The 17,980-nt window shown below is 41.9% G+C and overlaps 3 protein-coding genes across 3 annotated transcripts; 1 reads left to right on the top strand and 2 right to left on the bottom strand.

Moving 5' to 3' along the window:
• Nucleotides 1-3,099: 3,099 nt before the first annotated feature.
• On the bottom strand, nucleotides 3,100-4,686 carry mdh2 (malate dehydrogenase 2, NAD (mitochondrial)). The gene has a single exon (XM_033640718.2). It carries the CDS (start codon nucleotides 4,553-4,555, stop codon nucleotides 3,542-3,544), a length of 1,014 nt encoding a protein of 337 aa, XP_033496609.2. The 5' UTR covers nucleotides 4,556-4,686; the 3' UTR covers nucleotides 3,100-3,541.
• Nucleotides 4,687-4,730: 44 nt separating this feature from the next.
• On the top strand, nucleotides 4,731-8,862 carry LOC117265907 (E3 ubiquitin-protein ligase rnf146-like). The gene is made up of 3 exons (XM_033640717.2): nucleotides 4,731-4,869; nucleotides 5,563-5,625; nucleotides 5,994-8,862. Exon 3 carries the CDS (start codon nucleotides 6,006-6,008, stop codon nucleotides 7,164-7,166), a length of 1,161 nt encoding a protein of 386 aa, XP_033496608.1. The 5' UTR covers nucleotides 4,731-4,869; nucleotides 5,563-5,625; nucleotides 5,994-6,005; the 3' UTR covers nucleotides 7,167-8,862.
• A 1,149-nt stretch (nucleotides 8,863-10,011) lies between these two features.
• Nucleotides 10,012-14,476, bottom strand: echdc1 (enoyl CoA hydratase domain containing 1). Its single transcript, XM_033640073.2, has 7 exons — nucleotides 14,430-14,476; nucleotides 13,031-13,096; nucleotides 12,177-12,352; nucleotides 11,757-11,899; nucleotides 11,495-11,547; nucleotides 11,276-11,356; nucleotides 10,012-11,174 (listed from the first exon to the last, which is right to left on the bottom strand). Exons 2-7 carry the CDS (start codon nucleotides 13,093-13,095, stop codon nucleotides 10,757-10,759), a joined length of 936 nt encoding a protein of 311 aa, XP_033495964.1. The 5' UTR covers nucleotide 13,096; nucleotides 14,430-14,476; the 3' UTR covers nucleotides 10,012-10,756.
• Nucleotides 14,477-17,980: the final 3,504 nt, after the last annotated feature.

Below are 17,980 nucleotides of genomic sequence, written 5' to 3'. Positions count from 1 at the left end.
CTTCAGAGAGAGGACTTTCCTATTGGCTGTTCCAGGACAGAAAGGGGAGAGCTGCACTGTCCTACACATGTCAACTGCAGTAACTATGCTAACACTGAAAGTGAGACAGATGCTTTAAGTTTTTTGACTGTCAAGCCAAATGTGTCAAAGGTGTAGTGTGAAGGATTGGTGCCATCTGGTGGTGAGGTTGTAGATTGCAACCAGCTGAGTGCCCCCTCCTGTTATCCCTTCCTACAGTGGCCTTCAGGTAATTTAAAAACACGAAAGACCTCCTCTAGAACCAGTGTGTGATTTGTCTGTTCTGGGCTACTGTAGGAACATAAAGGGAGCCATGGAAGAGGACCCACTCCCTATGTAGACATAGATGGCTCATTCTAAGGTAACAAAAACACAACAATTCTTAGTTTCAGGTGATCATACCTTAATAAAAACACAATAATGAGTATTCCACTTCTGCCAACAGATTCCCTTATATCCTACACTGCTCCTTTAAACTTAACACTTATTAAATAGGGAAACTGTTCTCATTTCTTACAGATCAGATTTGTATTTGTCTCACTTTGTAGATGTCATTGTTTCATCAGGTTTTATCTAAATTAAGATAACTTGACATCATCATCACCATCTTCATCATCTTGCTTTGGTCATTGTTACATTGTCAATTATTGCGTTGCTGGCATCATCCTCATTCACCTTTCACTTTAGTACACCTAGAGTGATTTTCTTTGCCCTGATAGAATCCCAAAGCGAAGCACATTAAATGCGGAGCACATTTACTGCAGTTTGCCTTGTGTTTTGGTTGGATTTTGTAGTTACTGTTTAGCTAATATTTAGTTGACACTTTACATTCTCTAAAAGAGGACATGAGGGAACCAGGATTTTTACGAGCTAAAACACATATTCAAAAGTTGAATTTCAGAATTTCAATCATAACTCAGTTTTGATCGGAATTGTAATTACTTTGGTTAGCCTTTGTAAGGCAGTCAAAATCTTATTATTTATTTATTCATTTATTTTTGGCCTTTTACAGATTTCTGCCTACATAAGCTTTAATTGTTGATTCAAAGTTTCCCATGGACTCACTTGGGTGAAACTGTACCCTCACTGATAAAATAGTAGAGGAGTGCATTAGTTTTGGTCAACTAAGTTTACCTAACTCCAGATTATATAAGATTCTCAGTGTTTCAAAATGCTGCTATGGGTTGACTTTAGATGTGAAGGTCAAGAGATTGATAAACAAACAGTGAAGCCTGTGTCTTTTCTCCCTACTTTCTATTTTCCTGCTATCAGTTCATGATTGTTGTCATTTTGTCTTGTGTTGTCCTTCATCCACCTTCATACCAAGTGATTCAGAAAAGAGAACTAAATCCAGAGACAATGGTCAATATGAGGAACCACATCCCAGCGCTGCTATTTCAGCCATGAGCACACGTTTATTATCAGCTTCTTCTATCCTCATGCAAAGCTCTGACTTTAAATTAGTCATTTCATTTCTGACTGGAAGAATTAATCACTTCAGAGAGCTCTCTGAGAGTGACTGGTTTTACTGGTTATTAGAAAACATGCTGCCCAACTGGTTTGAGTTGTTCTGAAGTTGCATTCCCATGTCAGTGTAGATATAATTAAATTGGTTAAGGATATTTCTCATCACTAACATCCATTATTAAATAAGTTGCTCTCTTCACGCCAGTCAATGTCAAATGAGCATGCATGACACTGAGCAGCTTCAGATGCAATCGTTAAGGTTATTAAATAAGGTTCACCTCAATGTGTGTCATCAATTTTTACCCAAAGATTTCTTAGCAGTTTTCCTCTATAAATCCATCACTCTTCAAAAAACAATGAGGTGATACAGAAACTGTAGTTGAACAAGAGGCCACACTAATTGTCTGCAGCCATGCTAGCATGTCTGTAAGGCTGTACTAAGGCATAGCAGGACTTTTGAGCTAAATGCTAACATCAGCATGCTAACATGCTGCTTTTTGACCATGCAAAAACAAACTAAAAAAAAATTCACACACATATCCTCCTCCTCTCCTGGGTGAATTGTTAGGGCACAAAGTGTTACAGAGGGAACAAACCAGCATGGTGACAACCAGGAAACATGCACCAAGGGAGGTGCATGCATCACTTATATCTGTTTGCTGTCTGACCTCTAATGAGACAGTGCACCTGATAGCACTGGGTCATAAATGGGCATTGAGGGAAAAGCCAAAGACAGAGGGTCAGACAAGGCAACTCTAATCTGGATTATGTAAAAGATGGTGTCACATGATACTGTAAAGTAATGTGAATATTTTCTTGGTGTTTTATATGGAGAGCAGGTAACTTCACTGACACACTTTCCCCTCTCTCCCCCTCTTTCCCTCTTGTGCCAGGAGGATTATCAGGTATAGAAATCAAACGTTTAGTCAAATGTTTATAGCTCCCATCTAGATCACAAGAGGTATTTAAAACTAAATGAATTCTACATTAACAGATACGTTTGATTCCTAAGAGGGCTTGACAAACTGTAATACCTGTAGAGTTTTTGTAGATACTGACATCAATCTGTAAGTGTCACTAAAGTCACAACAAATACTGTTGTTGTGAGCCATCAGTAAATAGTGGTTTTGTTCATGGCAGCAAGGAAGGTGTTTCACTTGATAACTACTGTAAATTGTTCCCTGACTCTAACAAAAATAAGTTGCCAGCACTCTTTAATACTCAAGACAAAATTCCTAAAAGTGATTATTAGTTGGGGACAGTATGCCCCATTCTATTTTTCTGCCAAGCAGTTTATAACTACCATTATGTTGCTCCAACTCACCTTCAAATTACAGATTTTCTATCTAGATTAATTCAAGTGTATACTTTATTTGAATCACTTCTCTAATAATAAGTTGTATGCATTTGGACAAACCATAACTTAACTATTTCAGTGCCTATAAACTTGGTCAGTGAACCCTAATTGATGTGTAAAATAAATAAACTATAATCTGGATTAATCTCCTTAGTTTCATTAGAAAAATGGCAGTGATGCTTTTCATTTGGTCATCACTCAGTATGGACAGTCAAGCCGAATAATGTTTTTATAAATACAAGAAAAAAAGAATCATCTTTCAAAGCTAAACTTTTTTTATTGGTGGAGTGAGTATTTTGCTCATCAATAACATCCAGTGCATCAACAGGCATGATGACAGTATTTCCGCCTTATCATTCAAGCAGAGAAATCCCCATTAATACAGACTGTACATGAAAATATGACTTTTGCTTAAATTTCACATTTGAAAAATATAGATAAGTCACAGTGCAGTATGTACACAAATCATAAGTGCAAGGTAAAGCCATGTTTGGGCAGGTTAGAGAAAACATACACAGGAAAGAGGATCTTAGTTAAAACCAGGATTTCTGATTCAGGATGACCCTACTGCTAAAACAGAAACAAAAGGGGAAACACTGTGACAGATGTTGACCTTTGCCCAGATGCCTTTTAAGTTAAGACAGAACAAATCACCAATCAAAACTGCTGTTTGTTTACAAGTGACCACATGCCCCCCGTTCACTTCATATTAGCCGCGAAATCCTCGCCCTTCTTGATGGAGCCCTTCAGCTCATCCATGGCATCAGCGACCAGCTTCTCCTCAAAAGCGGACAGCTTGCCCAGCCCAAGGTTCTTCTCAATGCCGTTCTTTCCCAGGAGAAGAGGTGTAGAGAAGTACTTGCACTCTGTCTCCTCTGACCTGACATAGCCGCACTCCACCACACCCTCCTTTCCATTCATGGCATCCAGGACAGAGAAGGTGAAGCGGGCACCAGCATAAGCCATGGAGAGGGTAGCAGATCCGGCTCCAGCCTTAGCTTTCACCACCTCTGTGCCGGCCTCCTGGATCCTGCCAGTCAGGGCTGCAAGCTGGTCAGCAGGGAACTCGACTTTTGGTGTGCACTGGGAAATGAGGGGGATGATGGTCTTCCCAGCATGACCTCCAATGACTGGAACGTTGACACGAGCTGGGTCAAGGCCTTTAAGCTCTGCAACGAAGGCGTTTGCTCTGACAATGTCCAGGGTTGTGACACCAAACACTTTGTTGGGGTTGTACACGCCATGCTTCTTCATGACCTCTGATGTAATAGGGATGGTGGAGTTGACAGGGTTGGCAATGATGCAGATCATGGCCTCGGGGCAGTTGCGGGCGCAGGCATCGGCCAAGGTGGCGACAATGGTTGCGTTGGTGTTGAAGAGATCATCACGAGTCATTCCGGGTTTCCTGGGTACACCGGCGGGGATAACCACGACCTCGCAGCCCTGCAGAGCAGCATCCAGCTGATCGGGGCCCATGTGGCCGGTCACCTGGGCTCTTGTCTCGATGTGGCTGAGGTCTGCAGCCACCCCGGGGGTGTGCGCGATATCATACAGGGAGAGGTGACTCACCAGAGGGCTATTCTTGAGGAGCAGTGATAGCGGCTGGCCTATACCGCCCGACGCTCCCAGCACCGCCACCTTGGCGTTGTTCTGCGATGAGGTGGACAGGCTCCGAGCCAGGCTCACGGTAGGTCTCACTGCACGGGCAAACATCTTCTTTGTTACTTCTTTTCTTGCTTTAGTGGGTATAAAAGTGCTTAAAGAGTCCCTCTCCTCTGTGACACCAACGTCCTCTAGCCACGAGTGAACAGGAAGACACGCACTCTGTCATGCGTATAGTATAAGGGCCGTGCGATTCGACGTCAAACTACGTCAGCGCGTATTGTTACGTCGTCGTCTTTATCTCAGCTCCTTTTTCAGAGGAAAACAAAGCCAGTTAACAGTGGAAGTCGGTAAATTAGCATTAGGAATTAGTGCCGTTACACGACTTGTAACCGCACACCAGACCAACACAGCAACATCTAACGGTAGGATACCTCCGCTGTCTATGTCGGGAGAAAACGCTTCTCCTTGCTGTCTGTGTCGCCCTGCTAAAATAAGCTAGCGCCGTCGGATGAACTCCGTCTATTTGCTGGAGTCAGAGTGCTGCCATCAGCCTAGCCACCGTTAGCTACAACAGGTCTTATTGTTATGATTGCTTTGCCTGTCGAGAAATCCCTCAGTACTGTTTTACTTGTGTTTGCACTTGTAACGGTTACAACCAACGGCTTGCCTTTTAGCTTCGGCTTTGTATCTAACGTTAGCTAAACTAGTTTGCTTATAGGTTGTCACCATTTATTGGGAATGTTAGATCGTTAGCTGTTGATTTCACTCGAGTAACGTTAGCTGTGTTCATCACTAGCGCTGTCATAAGTTAAGCCAGCTGGGTTAGCACAAACGCATAACAGTTAGCGGACACAGTTCATCGCTTGTAGTCTGCTAACAGAGCAGCCTTTTGTTCCACAGACTTAAGTTGCATTTCTGTCATAGCTAAGTGAATTAACGCTTACTAGTAGCTAATCCGTTTTAACATCAGGCTAAAGTGCATTGTTTGTCATGTAAGGTGCGGTTCTTACATGTAGTTTACATGAGGAATAGCTTGATATTGCTTTTTTTTTTTTGCCAAAATTGCACTTCAGGACAGTCTGAAAACATATTCACTGACTGCTGTTTTCCTTTAGGCAGTGGAACGTTGAAGGTCCATCAGCTCTCCTCATGATACATCAGCATTAAGGGTACTTCCAGTAAGTATCAAATAGCATGTCTGTCAGCATTGTTTGAGGCTACAGATGGTTTATAGATTATACTAGCACAATATTTATTTTGATTCAGGGTATGACGTCATCTCCGGACTGTTTGCTATTTAGTGACAGTGACCTGCAGTTGAATGTTGAATGTGATCTTGAGACCAGTAACAAAATAAAATGTGCTTCACTGCAGCTGATATATCTCACTAGAATTTTGTGATCAGTTGTGGACCCAAAAAACACTAATAATAATAATCTTGAATACAGATTTCTCTTTTTCAGAATGAATAGTACTGACAGTAGTGTAAATAATAATCCTAACATGCTCAGTATAACCATTATCTACAATTGTCCCCTTTCCTCAGTACTTCCTAAGGATGGCTAGTTGTGGGGAGGTAGACCACTCTGTTAGCTCGCTTCCATCCAGTAAGAAAGGCAGCAACAGCGGAGGTGGAAGTGGGAACAGTGCAGACTCCTCGTGTTCTGGCTCCAGCAACTCATCCCCAGCCCTGTCTGTACCAGAGTGTGCCATCTGTCTGCAGAGCTGCGTCCACCCAGTCCAACTGCCGTGCCATCACGTCTTCTGTTTCCTGTGTGTGAAGGGAGCGTCCTGGCAGAGCAAACGCTGTGCTCTCTGCAGACAGGAAGTACCGGATGACTTCCTGGAAAGGCCTACACTTCTCTCTCCGGAGGAGCTGAAAGCATCGGCGGGAGGTCGGGGCGGGGCAGCAAGTGATCACGCCTGGTATTATGAGGGCCGTAATGGTTGGTGGCAGTATGATGAGCGGACCAGCCGTGAGCTGGAGGACGCTTTCTCCAAGGGCAAGAAAACAGCTGAGATGTTGATTGCTGGTTTTTTGTATGTAGCCGACTTGGAGAACATGGTGCAGTACAGGCGCAATGAGCACGGTCGTAGACGCAAGATGAAGAGAGACGTTTTGGATATCCCCAAGAAGGGAGTGGCAGGACTGCGTTTGGACACTGAGGGTGTTAGTGGGGCCATTGGGGCGACTGGTCGAGAAAACTCTGCTGATGGGGCTGACACCACAGTAGCAGGTGTACAGCAGCAGGTTACAGGTATCCCCTCTACTGTTACAGCCCCTCCAGCCACTGCCAGACCTCCCACCTCCCTCGGTGGTCAGCCTGGCAGCAGCAGCAGCCCCACTCTGGAGGATGCTCTCTCCCAGCTGCAAATCAGCCCCAGGCCCACACCTTCTCATGAGAGGTCTGAGGCTGGGGAAGGAGAGGAAGAAGATGACGAAGAGGAGGCCTCACCCTCCAGGTCCTCTGACCCTCATACCTCTGTGGACGAGTCTGGCTCTGGAGACTGGAGCGATGATGAGGAAGAGGAGGATGAAGAAGAGGAGGGAGGAGATGGAGAGCATGTGGAGCCTTGGGAGGGTAGGCCAAGGAGGCAAAGACTGAATCCAGAGGACAGAGCCCCTCCTGGTGCAGAGTCCGCCTCTCCCCCTTCTTCATCCAGTAGCAGTGGAAGGTCCAGAATGCCTGATGGCCAGTGTACAGTGACTGAAGTGTGAAGTCATAAATGACACCATCATCACTAAATGGCTATGTTCCACTTCATTAATTTATTCCTCGCTGTATGCTGTCGTTCACTCTGTCACGGATCAGACGTGGGTGGATTGCTGGGTAAAAGTGAAATTAAGCATAACATACTCCGTATTTTTAGGCAAACAACTCAAATCTAGCAATCAAATTTGGTGCTTCTGTTTGGCTCACAATGATCTGCATGTATCTGTGTGATTTGTTTGTACATATCCAGCCAGTAGAAGTAATGCTGGGTTTTATGTTCCAGCACTGAGCGTGCTAGCAATGAGACATGAGGTACAGCTTGAAAATGAGTCAGACAGATACAGCATGTTGTTGTGAGCCATGACATCTCATAATTGTCTACCCAGCACATCATGTGAGGTAGGTGTAGCAGACTTATTGTGGTATGTAGCTGACAGCAGTCTGCTCACTGTTTTGCCATTTGGTTGCAGAAAAGTGAAAGTTAAAAGGTCAAAAAGGACTCGCCAACCTGCTTCTGCCTATCCTCTGTATTCTCGTGTTCAAATTGATTATGCTAATACCCAGAGGGTTTCTGGGAGCCAGATCTGTGACGTTCGAGGGAGAAAGCACACGTGGGGATGTTACTCTTGGAAATGGAACTGTCATTATCATTATCATAAACCGCTGCATTCTAATCACCTACACTTTAACTCTCTCCGCTAACATAGCACGCAGAAATGAGCTTGTTATTGCTCAGGTCATTTGACTACTCTTGCAAAGAATTTAATCCTTGATAATGTTCCCAACATTCACCCTACCTAAATGATTTCTTCACTTCAGATTTAACTGATTATGAAGCCTTTCCTTAAAAATTCTGAAATTTAACCGATAACTTTTCGAAAAGTGTTACGTTTCAGAGCAGATCGTGGTTTGAAGAAGATCTTTAGGTTGTTATCTAGATAAAGAAAGGAAACTGAGAAGTACATCATTGTTAAGCAGTGTGAGTATTTAAATTTCACTCTTAATATGCTACAATATTGTAACTCAGGAGCCTACAGGATTATACAGCTACCCGCAGATGATTTGTCTTTGATTTGATTGTAATTAGCTTACATCTTCTAAAACCTATAGCTCTTTTTAAATAAATGTGCATATTAGAAGTACATATCGAAATTTCTTTTAAGCTTTCCCAGCTTTAAGTAATTGGCATTTTAATGTGAAGTATCAGTGTTTTCCTTTTAAAGCTGCCGAGGCCTCTGTAGCCTCATTAGTATTCCTCATGTCCCTGACAAAAGTATTCTCAATTGGTGTGTTTCTAAAGCTTTGTGATTTGTGCATGTTTGAAGAGAGAGTTATTTTAACACTACTGGTTGGCAGGATGATGAGAAGTGATTTTTTTTTTTCCAGATTGAGTTGAGTAAATGTTTTTAATTTGTGTTTGTTTTGTTTTGTTTTTTTGCGTTTCTTATGGTTGTGAATCCTCTTTATGTATGATGTCTGAGGCAGTAAGAGAACAAGACTGTGCTATTGGCCATCCTGCAGAGATTTCAAGTTATGTTATTTTTATATTTCTGACATGCTTACATCATCAGCTCAGTCTTAGACTTTACATTCTAATGAATAAAGTTTGTGTAACAGTTTTTGCTTGGCAACTTTTTTTTGTTACATGGTTTGTAATTTAAGAATAAATTGTGTCATTTCATCATCCTAAAAAGATGAAAATTTTGTGCTCTTGTCTGTGATTATTAATATATTCGCTATATTTTAAAATATATCTAGACTGTTACATAAGTATGACTATCAATGGGGCCATTGTAAGATTTTGCCCCATTTTCTCCACACCACCACCTCAAGAGATTTTTGTAGAGGGGGAAAAATATTTTTACTCTGAGATGCAGGGCTGATGTATTCAACGCACTATTCTTTATGTAACAAAGCATCCAAAATGATTTAGATTTAGCACATGGACAAACAGAGCTCATTGTAGAGATAATTGAGGTTTCCTCAAGTAGCTATAAATACATGATCTGAATAGGTGTCACAAGAAACATTGTTTACTATGTCCACATTATGCAGCAGTGTGTTTTTCTGTCACTAGAGACCATATAAACAAGTGTTTATGTGCTGTATCTCATAATGAGGCCAGCTCCTGACTTTCCCTCACTCACCTTGTAGGTGTTTGGTATTCTGACCACGTCAGCTATCGGCACAGCAGCTGGGTGTCTGGCCAGGAAACATGACCTCTGGAAGGAGAACAGGAGATAAAGGCCTGGCATCCTCCAGGGATCTGTCCTGTTCTTGACATTTCAGTCTGTGCGCTGTTGTGCTTTTGCGATGCCTCATTTGCCTTATGGGCTAATTTTAAATATGAAATGAGAAGTTGAGTTACAAATTGGTGCCAAACCTCACAAAAAAATCAGTATGCATATTTTCACTGTTTAATTTAGCCCTGTGCTCCAGCATCTTTCCTCATGCACAGATAAGAGCCATGCAGAGTACGGAAAATTAGCCTAATAATGCTCTCACCTGCAGCTAAGAATCTCCCAATAGAACATAAAAAGAGAGAATGGGAGTGATCAAGGCCACAGTGACACGCCATGAGCACAAAGGAATTTGACAGATTAGTTGAACTAACCTACAAAACTGAGGTAAAGAGGACAGAAGTGCAGCAACATTACTCTCAATCATGCAGACAGCTGCTGATGCCTCATGCTTGTTATATCTCATCAGTATCTGTATGCTGCTGCTATCTGCCTGCTTCACTTAGGCTCAGCCTGGCATGATCTAATCATTACCATAATCACATTTTCAGGGGAGCTGGAGTTCATTTGCTTGACTGATAGGGACAGAAGGGATTAAAAACATGGGGAATTGAGTTCTTTAAGTCCTTGTTTTAATCCATACTAAAAATATTCAATACTATAATATCCATAGAATCACAAAGCACGTGTTATGTGTTACTTAAATTGGAGGGTTACAATAAAACAAAATTAGCCTCTATACAGGATTAGTCTCCAGAGTATTAATGAAACAAAATCATTCCTCAGGTCAGCTAATACATCTCATAAATGTTTAGTTGTAAACAAGAGGCTGCAGAGTTCAATCTCTAAAATGTAACCACAAAGGAACAGGGGAGTTTTTATGTATGGTGTTCATTCAGTTTTCATCCCCACAAGCACTGCCCTCATTTCATATTTTCCCACAGAGCTATGTTTGCAATAAATGAACAAAAATGCACACTATCGGTGTCACTGTTTATATATTGGAATCACAGCTCCTACTCATGTGACAAGTAGGTATGTCGCATAGAGAGATAGCAAACAAAATACATTGCAACCATTAAAGTATATGACAATTGGTGATCTCTTATCAATGACACAGCTGATTTATTAAAATGTGAAGTTCATAGTCCTTACAAAGACAGAGACCCTTTCATTATCATTGTCTCTGCATTCCCAGAGTCCACATTTTAGACACAACACATTCAGGTTCTTGTTAATGTCTTCAGCACACCATAGAACTCACTATGTTTTTCAATGTCAGTCTTTAGCAGTTCTCTTCCACATATATTTGACGTGGACAGGACTTTCTAACAATGTCTCAGTCTCGCAGACCCTCATCTGTGTTTGGACTTGCTGGCCAGAGCCTGCAGGTTAGCCGGACCGCCCCACACCGTCCCAAATACATCCTTCTCAGTCCTCAGCGCCTCTGACAGAGGGAGCTCTCTCCCTGACAACACGACCTTCTTCACAGCCTGGATCACCGGGGCAGGCCCTTTTGTATAGTGAGTGAGCCAGTTTTCAGCCTGCTGTCTGAGAGTCTCTGCACCCTCCTCTGCCTGGGGGAACTCCAGGACTCCATCTGCCAGTCCGATCTGCAGGCCAAGTTCGGGATCCACTTTTAGAGCACCACCAAGCAACTTCAGTGCATTCTGGCTTCCGACGATGCGGACGAGTCGCGCAGCTCCTCCCCAGCCTGGGACCAGGCCCATGTGTTTATGGACAAACTGGATCACACTGCCAGGTGCCATTAACCTAGGAGAGGGAGATGACAGACAAGTTAGATTATTAGCAAACATTTGGATGAAAGATGATGGTGTAACTGAGTTTTCTTTTATGCATTTGAGTAACATAACCTGAAATCGCAGGCAGTGGTGAGCTCTGCACCTCCTCCCAGCGCTCTCCCCTCCACCAGAGCAACAGAGATCAGAGGCAGCCTGCACTGAGAAAACTATTCTGTCAGCATACTGTAGTGCACATTACATAACACATAACCTCCAAGTCCTTTAAGCGCAGAATGGTTGCTGCTGTTTTAGTCTGCGCAAAGTAGTCGAGAGGAAAATGAGAGGCCTTACCTGAGAAGTCTTGTGAGAGCATTCTGCATGAACATACACATCTTCGTCCCATCCTACAAGGCAAAAGAAACATCATATAGAGATCTGCCACAAGTACACATTCAAGAGACATTGAGTGCATATACATGGATATTAATAAATGTTTTATGGTTGGGTTTTTGGAGTGTTCAGTTTATGTGTTTGAGAATATAAACACCATATCTCAAAAATGATCACCATGTAAATTGTCTCACTGAAACAAAGAACGTCCTTGCTTTGCTACCTGTGGGTTAGATATGGCCCTGACAGCGTTGAGGTCCGATCCAGAGCAGAAAGTTCCAGCAGCACCCTGAACAATGAGGCCTTTACCGTCTGTCCAACTCTCCAGCTGGCTCACCTTCTTATCCAGATCCAACATCATACTGCCTAGGAGGAGGGAAAAACTCTAAATAAATTGGGCTGCAGTGTAATTTGTTTATGTTTGTGTACAACTCTCTGCCATTTCACTGCTCAACTCTGTAAAATATCGGTAGCATCAACACCTCCAATCGCTGCTACTGCGGCTAAACCAATCGCTCCTTGGTTACAAATACAGGTCTTGGATCTTGAAACTGATTATGTGCAAATGAGTTTCATCCTGAGAATACCAACTCTGCACTAATCAATCTGAAAATATTCAGTGTGAAATGTACAGTCATCTCACCAGAGAAGGCATTCATGCGGGAGGGGTAGTTGATGGTCAGCACAGCGATGCCAGACTCCTGTTTGAGCAGATCAATGGAGCCTCCAGGAAAGGCCCGCAGCTTCTCTCTGATCTCCTCCTGGTTGAAGCTATGGACGCTGGCATACGCACAGCCCCTGCTCCAGATCTGCAGCAGCCTTTGAGGAACAAAATGTAAAATGCTTATTAAAATCCAATCAATTGCAGCAAGGGTTAAAGACAGGGGCTGTTTAAAATGGAGGAATCATTTTACTGCTGCAACAGATACAGTGATAGTACGTTACCAGTAGTTTTAACAAGCAGGTTTTGACAGCATATGGATGTACTCTGTCTCTTTACATGGTTAGATGTTGCTAAATGATAAATTAATTCAAATCAGACTGAATATGCATATGTGTGATTGTAGTCTAAACAAATGGTATGCAAAACTGCCGAGTGAAACCCAGGCAGGCGTTGCTCAGGACTCAAAGTAAATGCTTGCACTCACAAACAGGCGGAGGATGAATGCTTTTAATACACCCCCTTACCTCCTCTCTGTAAATCCGCCTGAAGGAGGCTTGGTACCGAGCCACACAAACAAACTCGTAACACATAAGAATGAACAATCTCTCATTCTGACTCATAACTACAATGAGTCAGAATCAGAGAAGTTACTACTTTAATAGATTGGCATTTCACCAACCTCAGCACCTCAGAAATGCATTCTGGGTTGTTAGACTTGTCTCCGTTTGTGATTTGTAGACAAATAATGTGGGTTCAACTCAATGTCACTTTATTTATGACTTTATTTACCCTCACCAGCATGGTGATAAACAATGCTGGCTAGACTCCCTTACCCGGCCCAGTCTCCACAACTGCTGCCTCTCTTCAAGAGTTGTCGCCTCACTGCACACAGCACCATCCTGCAGCAGCACAGAGATGGGGAAATGTGGGAGAAAATATTAATTTTTACCTCCATGACTTCAGATATATTACTTTATTAAAAAGGTGGTGGGCACATATATGGGAAGCAAAAGTTTGAGGATGGGGAGTATTTCCTAGATACCCTCCTGACAGAGAGAACAGCAGCAGCTAGTTGTTTTTTAGCATGATCATCCAAATCAAATGAATCCCTATGACCTATGACAGAATTTGTACTTTAATAGCCCTTTTTTCACAGCAGACAATTTGACTTGTGATTGTAAGAAAAGCACAGATGTGACTGAAACCCAGTGTGACAGTGAGCCAGTGCACATATTGTACACAATACCAGGAAACTGAAGGAGCTAAATAGAATTCAGCCATCTATAATCATTTTAATTGCTACTGTGATGTATTTGATAGTTCACAAAAGCTTTAGGATAAACAGCTTGTGTTTCATAAACAAGTTCTTACTTCTAACTACGTGCTAACTACAGCAGGTGCTTGTGTAGGTATGTATGCTGTAAAAAGGGAATTACTATAAAGCCACTTTACACAGGTGTTTCCACTTATGTTGCCTAATTAGGCCTGTAAACACACAATTTGTGACATCACCTAATTCCCAGCATAACTCCAACCAACTTCAGCATGACAAAAACAGCTGTGTGGGTGTTTTAGCCACAATGCACACACAAACAAGAAATGTGCTTTTTGACAGCAACTGGAGGAAAAATTATTAGATATAAATGGAAATTAGGAAAAAGTAGATCTAAAAAGAAGAATATATCCTTAGATAATAACCACAGGTATGTTACACTTTATAAATTGTAGATACTTTAGCACTTAACATAGAAAGCTGCTACGTTGGCCTCTGACATTTTGGAAAGGTACTTTAACAGTCAAATTGCGTCACGCCATTTTGTTGACAAAAACAGGCAAAAACGAATGCTGTTAAAGACAACCAGATACATACATTAAGTCTAATATTTAGCTAGCTTACTTTGGTGCTATAACGTTACATTAATTTTAAATGGAAAACACACGGCAGTATCTTAATTCTTTTTCTGGATGAAACCTCAGCAACACGGAAGCACAAGTGACGCATTAAAGTTTTGAATTGTTTTACAGTGTCTCGTCTTGCAGTAAACCTTATGAGCCATTGAATGTTATCTGGCAAATGAATGTCATACGAAGTTTAACTGTCCCTTTGTTGCTTTAACACGTAATATACGCATACATAAAGCAGCGGAGCAAATAAATGCATTTCACAAAATGTTTTCCACATGGCACTGTAAGAATTACGAGCCGTTTATCGACAGAAATGCAAGCACCAACCTTACTTATTGACAGTCATGTGGTGTTACCCTGAAATCCGTCCCCCTGGAAACTGGAGCTCGAGATGATGGCAACACACAAATGTAGTTTCTCAACTTCCCCACATGGGGGCGGAATAATACCGCCATGCAATGCATGTTATTTGGGATTCATTTGTGCACAGACCTAATCGCCTATTGCATACAAACATATCCATTAATTATGTGGCTGTGATATTGGAATATTTTACACAACACTCAAGCTATAATTTATTGTTCAACATGAGCTGTAGTGTTATTCATCATTGGCCAAAGCACTTCACAGAGGGATCTGCACTCCATCTGTCACAAAACTGTAAACACAGAATACTGAGGAACTGGCTCTGAAGACATGTCCTTATTCAGTAGTACTGACAGAGGACTTTTAATAAGACCTGTGAGTTATAATACAGCCCTGGCAAAGGAAGCTAACAGTTATATTAATATACCGTCAACTGAAGTTCTCATTACTGTGTTGTAAAATAGCAGGTTTTGTTTGATTCAAGCACCAAAACATATTTCTTAACACCAGTGTGCTGGCTGAATCTTAAAGGTATTGCTGTGAACTTTTGAGTCTAACATCGTGTCAACTTCTTGTCAAACAAAAACCTGCTCTGAGATTTGGTTTCATGTGGGGCCAAGTCAAACAACTCAGACTGAATACATCTTCGCAAGTCAGTGATAAACATAAAAGGTATTCTTTTCAAAGATATTAAATGATGGGTTTGGACCAATATCAAAACTGAGGTTTGGAGTGGGATTTAGCAACATTTAGTTCAACTGTTGATTTTAAGGGAAATATTGTGTTTTAGCCTTGATCTTTTGCCATTAAAAACATCCATAGAGGATGCAACCCATCTTTGAGGAAAGGTCTTGTCCAACTCCTCAGAAATATGTAATATCATCCTCCCAAGGGGGATTACCACCTTTCTGGAGGCCAGTCCAAAGTGTGAATTCCTCACAGCACTGTGCAAACACAGACAGACATAAACTACCACGGACTTATAGGCGTAGACAAAATTGTTTGTCTGAGTATAACCCAAGCATTTGTGTAAACACTGAGGTCTTTGCACAAGGTTTGCACAGTTTTATCTGTGTGTACAGGAGACAGATGGACGGTAAGAAAGGAGATAAGTGTAATGTTCAGTGAGTGAGAGTAAGAAGTCAGGGCGTTCAGACAGTGAGACAAACAGGGATAAACAAACAAGAACAAGAGGATGATACAAAGTCCAAGAGATGTGCAGGAAAAGGAAAGAAAATGTGCCAGAACAGAGGGAGGCTGAGACACTTCCTGTCCTGTGGTCTGATCTGTGGTTACTGGGAGCATAAATCCTTCACTTCTATCCACACATCCTCTACCACTATTCACAGCCCTGAACATACTGTATCTGTAAAAACAAACACTGAGGATTCTAGAGAGAGATGCTAAATCAAATGTGTTGTACTGTAGTCACATACAATAACCATCCAACATCTGTATAAAATTTAAACTTTGGAATGACTTTGTTCCACAATTACATTCAAAGTAATCACTTGTGCTAGATATTTTGCAGATTCTCTTTAAAGCGCAATCATTTACTTGGATTAGCTATCTAAAGCATAGAGGCACCATTGTATTAGATCTGATCATATATTGTGCGTATAATGACCAATCAAATACAATGATTATTCTGGCTTTGTGGAACCGAAATCATTCATGACTGTCCTGCAAACATCAAAGGTCATTAACAAGGATACAGTGTACCGCGTCCAAGACTGCAATAGACTCAAAAGTCCATACCTCGCCGGTCTATTTAAAAGTGGGGAAGGAATTCAAAAAGGTCGGTGGGACTCGTCCCAGGCAGGCATTCCAGACACGCTGACTCTGGTTCCTGCTCTGTACAGTACTTTCAGCTAGGTCAGCTAGCCTGCAACCTGTCTCTAAATATCACTCTGTGGAGTGCAGCACCTGGAGGACATGGCAGCTTGGTGGAATTTGTGTGCATAGCAGTCTCTAATTCACCCACAAGTGTATGTAAGTGATTGTCTATGAGTGTTAGGTAAGTGATGGACTGGCTACCTGTTCAGTGTGTTAATACTCCGTTAGAAACTTTCATTCTCAAACCATTATCTCAGTGTGCCTGTCCACGTCCATTCATCTTCTGCTCAGCCCCTCCAGTCGTTTTGATTAAAGGCAGCCCTGCTGTTTTATGATCTGTCCGGATATCAGTGATGCAGCCGCAGACTCCAGCTGATAATGGAGGCCTGTCTGAAATTACAAACTGGCTAATGGGGAGGAGAGAAAGAGGGAGAGGGGGAGAGAAAGGGATTTCACACATTTGTCTATATGCATGCACAAATGTCGTTGCTTGCATGTCCGTGTGTGTATCACTGTGCGGTTGTGTGTGTGTGTGTGTGTATGTGTGTGTTTTGCCTCTAAAGTGATGCATCAGTGCACTGATCGATATGCAGCTGTCTGGGGCTCCACAGGAAGTCAGGGAATGCGCTGCAGTCAGCATGGCTCTCTATACCAACTCACCAAGATAAGAAAACACACACACACACACACACACACACACACACACAAACACACACACACGGATCAGATAAATGCCAGTAAGGGTCTATTTCAGGGCAGGAAGAATGGCAGGTTGGCAGGTGCCAGAGACTCTCAGGGGCCTGGAGGTTTCCTGTGAGGAGTGTAGGGAGGTCAGTGGAGCTGGAGGGCAGAGAGCCAGGAGACACTGGAGGGCCAGCGAACAGTTTCCCACAACAAAATCACAATGCACAACCACTGACAGACAAGATGCAACTCTCTACTGTAAAACATATTGTAAATCTGAAACCACACTTAAACTGTGAAAACATGGACCATATACTAAAACTGGTATTTACTCACACTAGTTTATGAACAACACAAAAACTTCATAATCTCTGCTAAGTAGTCAAATATGAGCCTAATCTCTATTGGCATAGGAAGGAAACAGTGCACAAAGATGTAGTTAATGACTATATATGTCTAGCTAGTCATGTCTGGCCATGCACTGTAGTGGACATGGGCTAATGATGGCCAAAAGCTTCCCTGCGTTCACCATGTTTGAAGTTAAAACAAAAAAGGCCGTTGACCAGTGGTGGAATGTGAAACATTTACTTAAGTACTGAGTACAGTTTTGAGGCACTTGGACTTTACGTACCATTCTATGCTTACACTCCATCGCATTTCAGATGGGAATATTGTACTTTTTAGTCCACTACATTTGTTTACTTTGCAGAATCACATCAAAAATACTAAATATTAAAAAAAAGGTAAATTATGATGTATTATTAGAGATTAAGCTACCCAGCAGACTATAAAGTAATGAATCTCCACCTTACACACTGCAACATTAAAGTGAAGAACCCATTAATGCACCACTAATAATAATAATCCAGTAATATTGTGATATGATTTTGAAATGGCCCACTCTGCATAATGAATACTTTTACTATGGGTACTTTAAGTATATTTTTTTGCAAATACTTTGTATTTTTACTTAAGTGAGACTTTGAATGCAG

This window comes from Epinephelus lanceolatus, chromosome 10 (genome assembly GCF_041903045.1).
Source record: "Epinephelus lanceolatus isolate andai-2023 chromosome 10, ASM4190304v1, whole genome shotgun sequence".
In the NCBI taxonomy this organism is placed as follows: domain Eukaryota; kingdom Metazoa; phylum Chordata; class Actinopteri; order Perciformes; family Serranidae; genus Epinephelus; species Epinephelus lanceolatus.
This window is presented reverse-complemented; position numbering and strand designations above follow the sequence as displayed.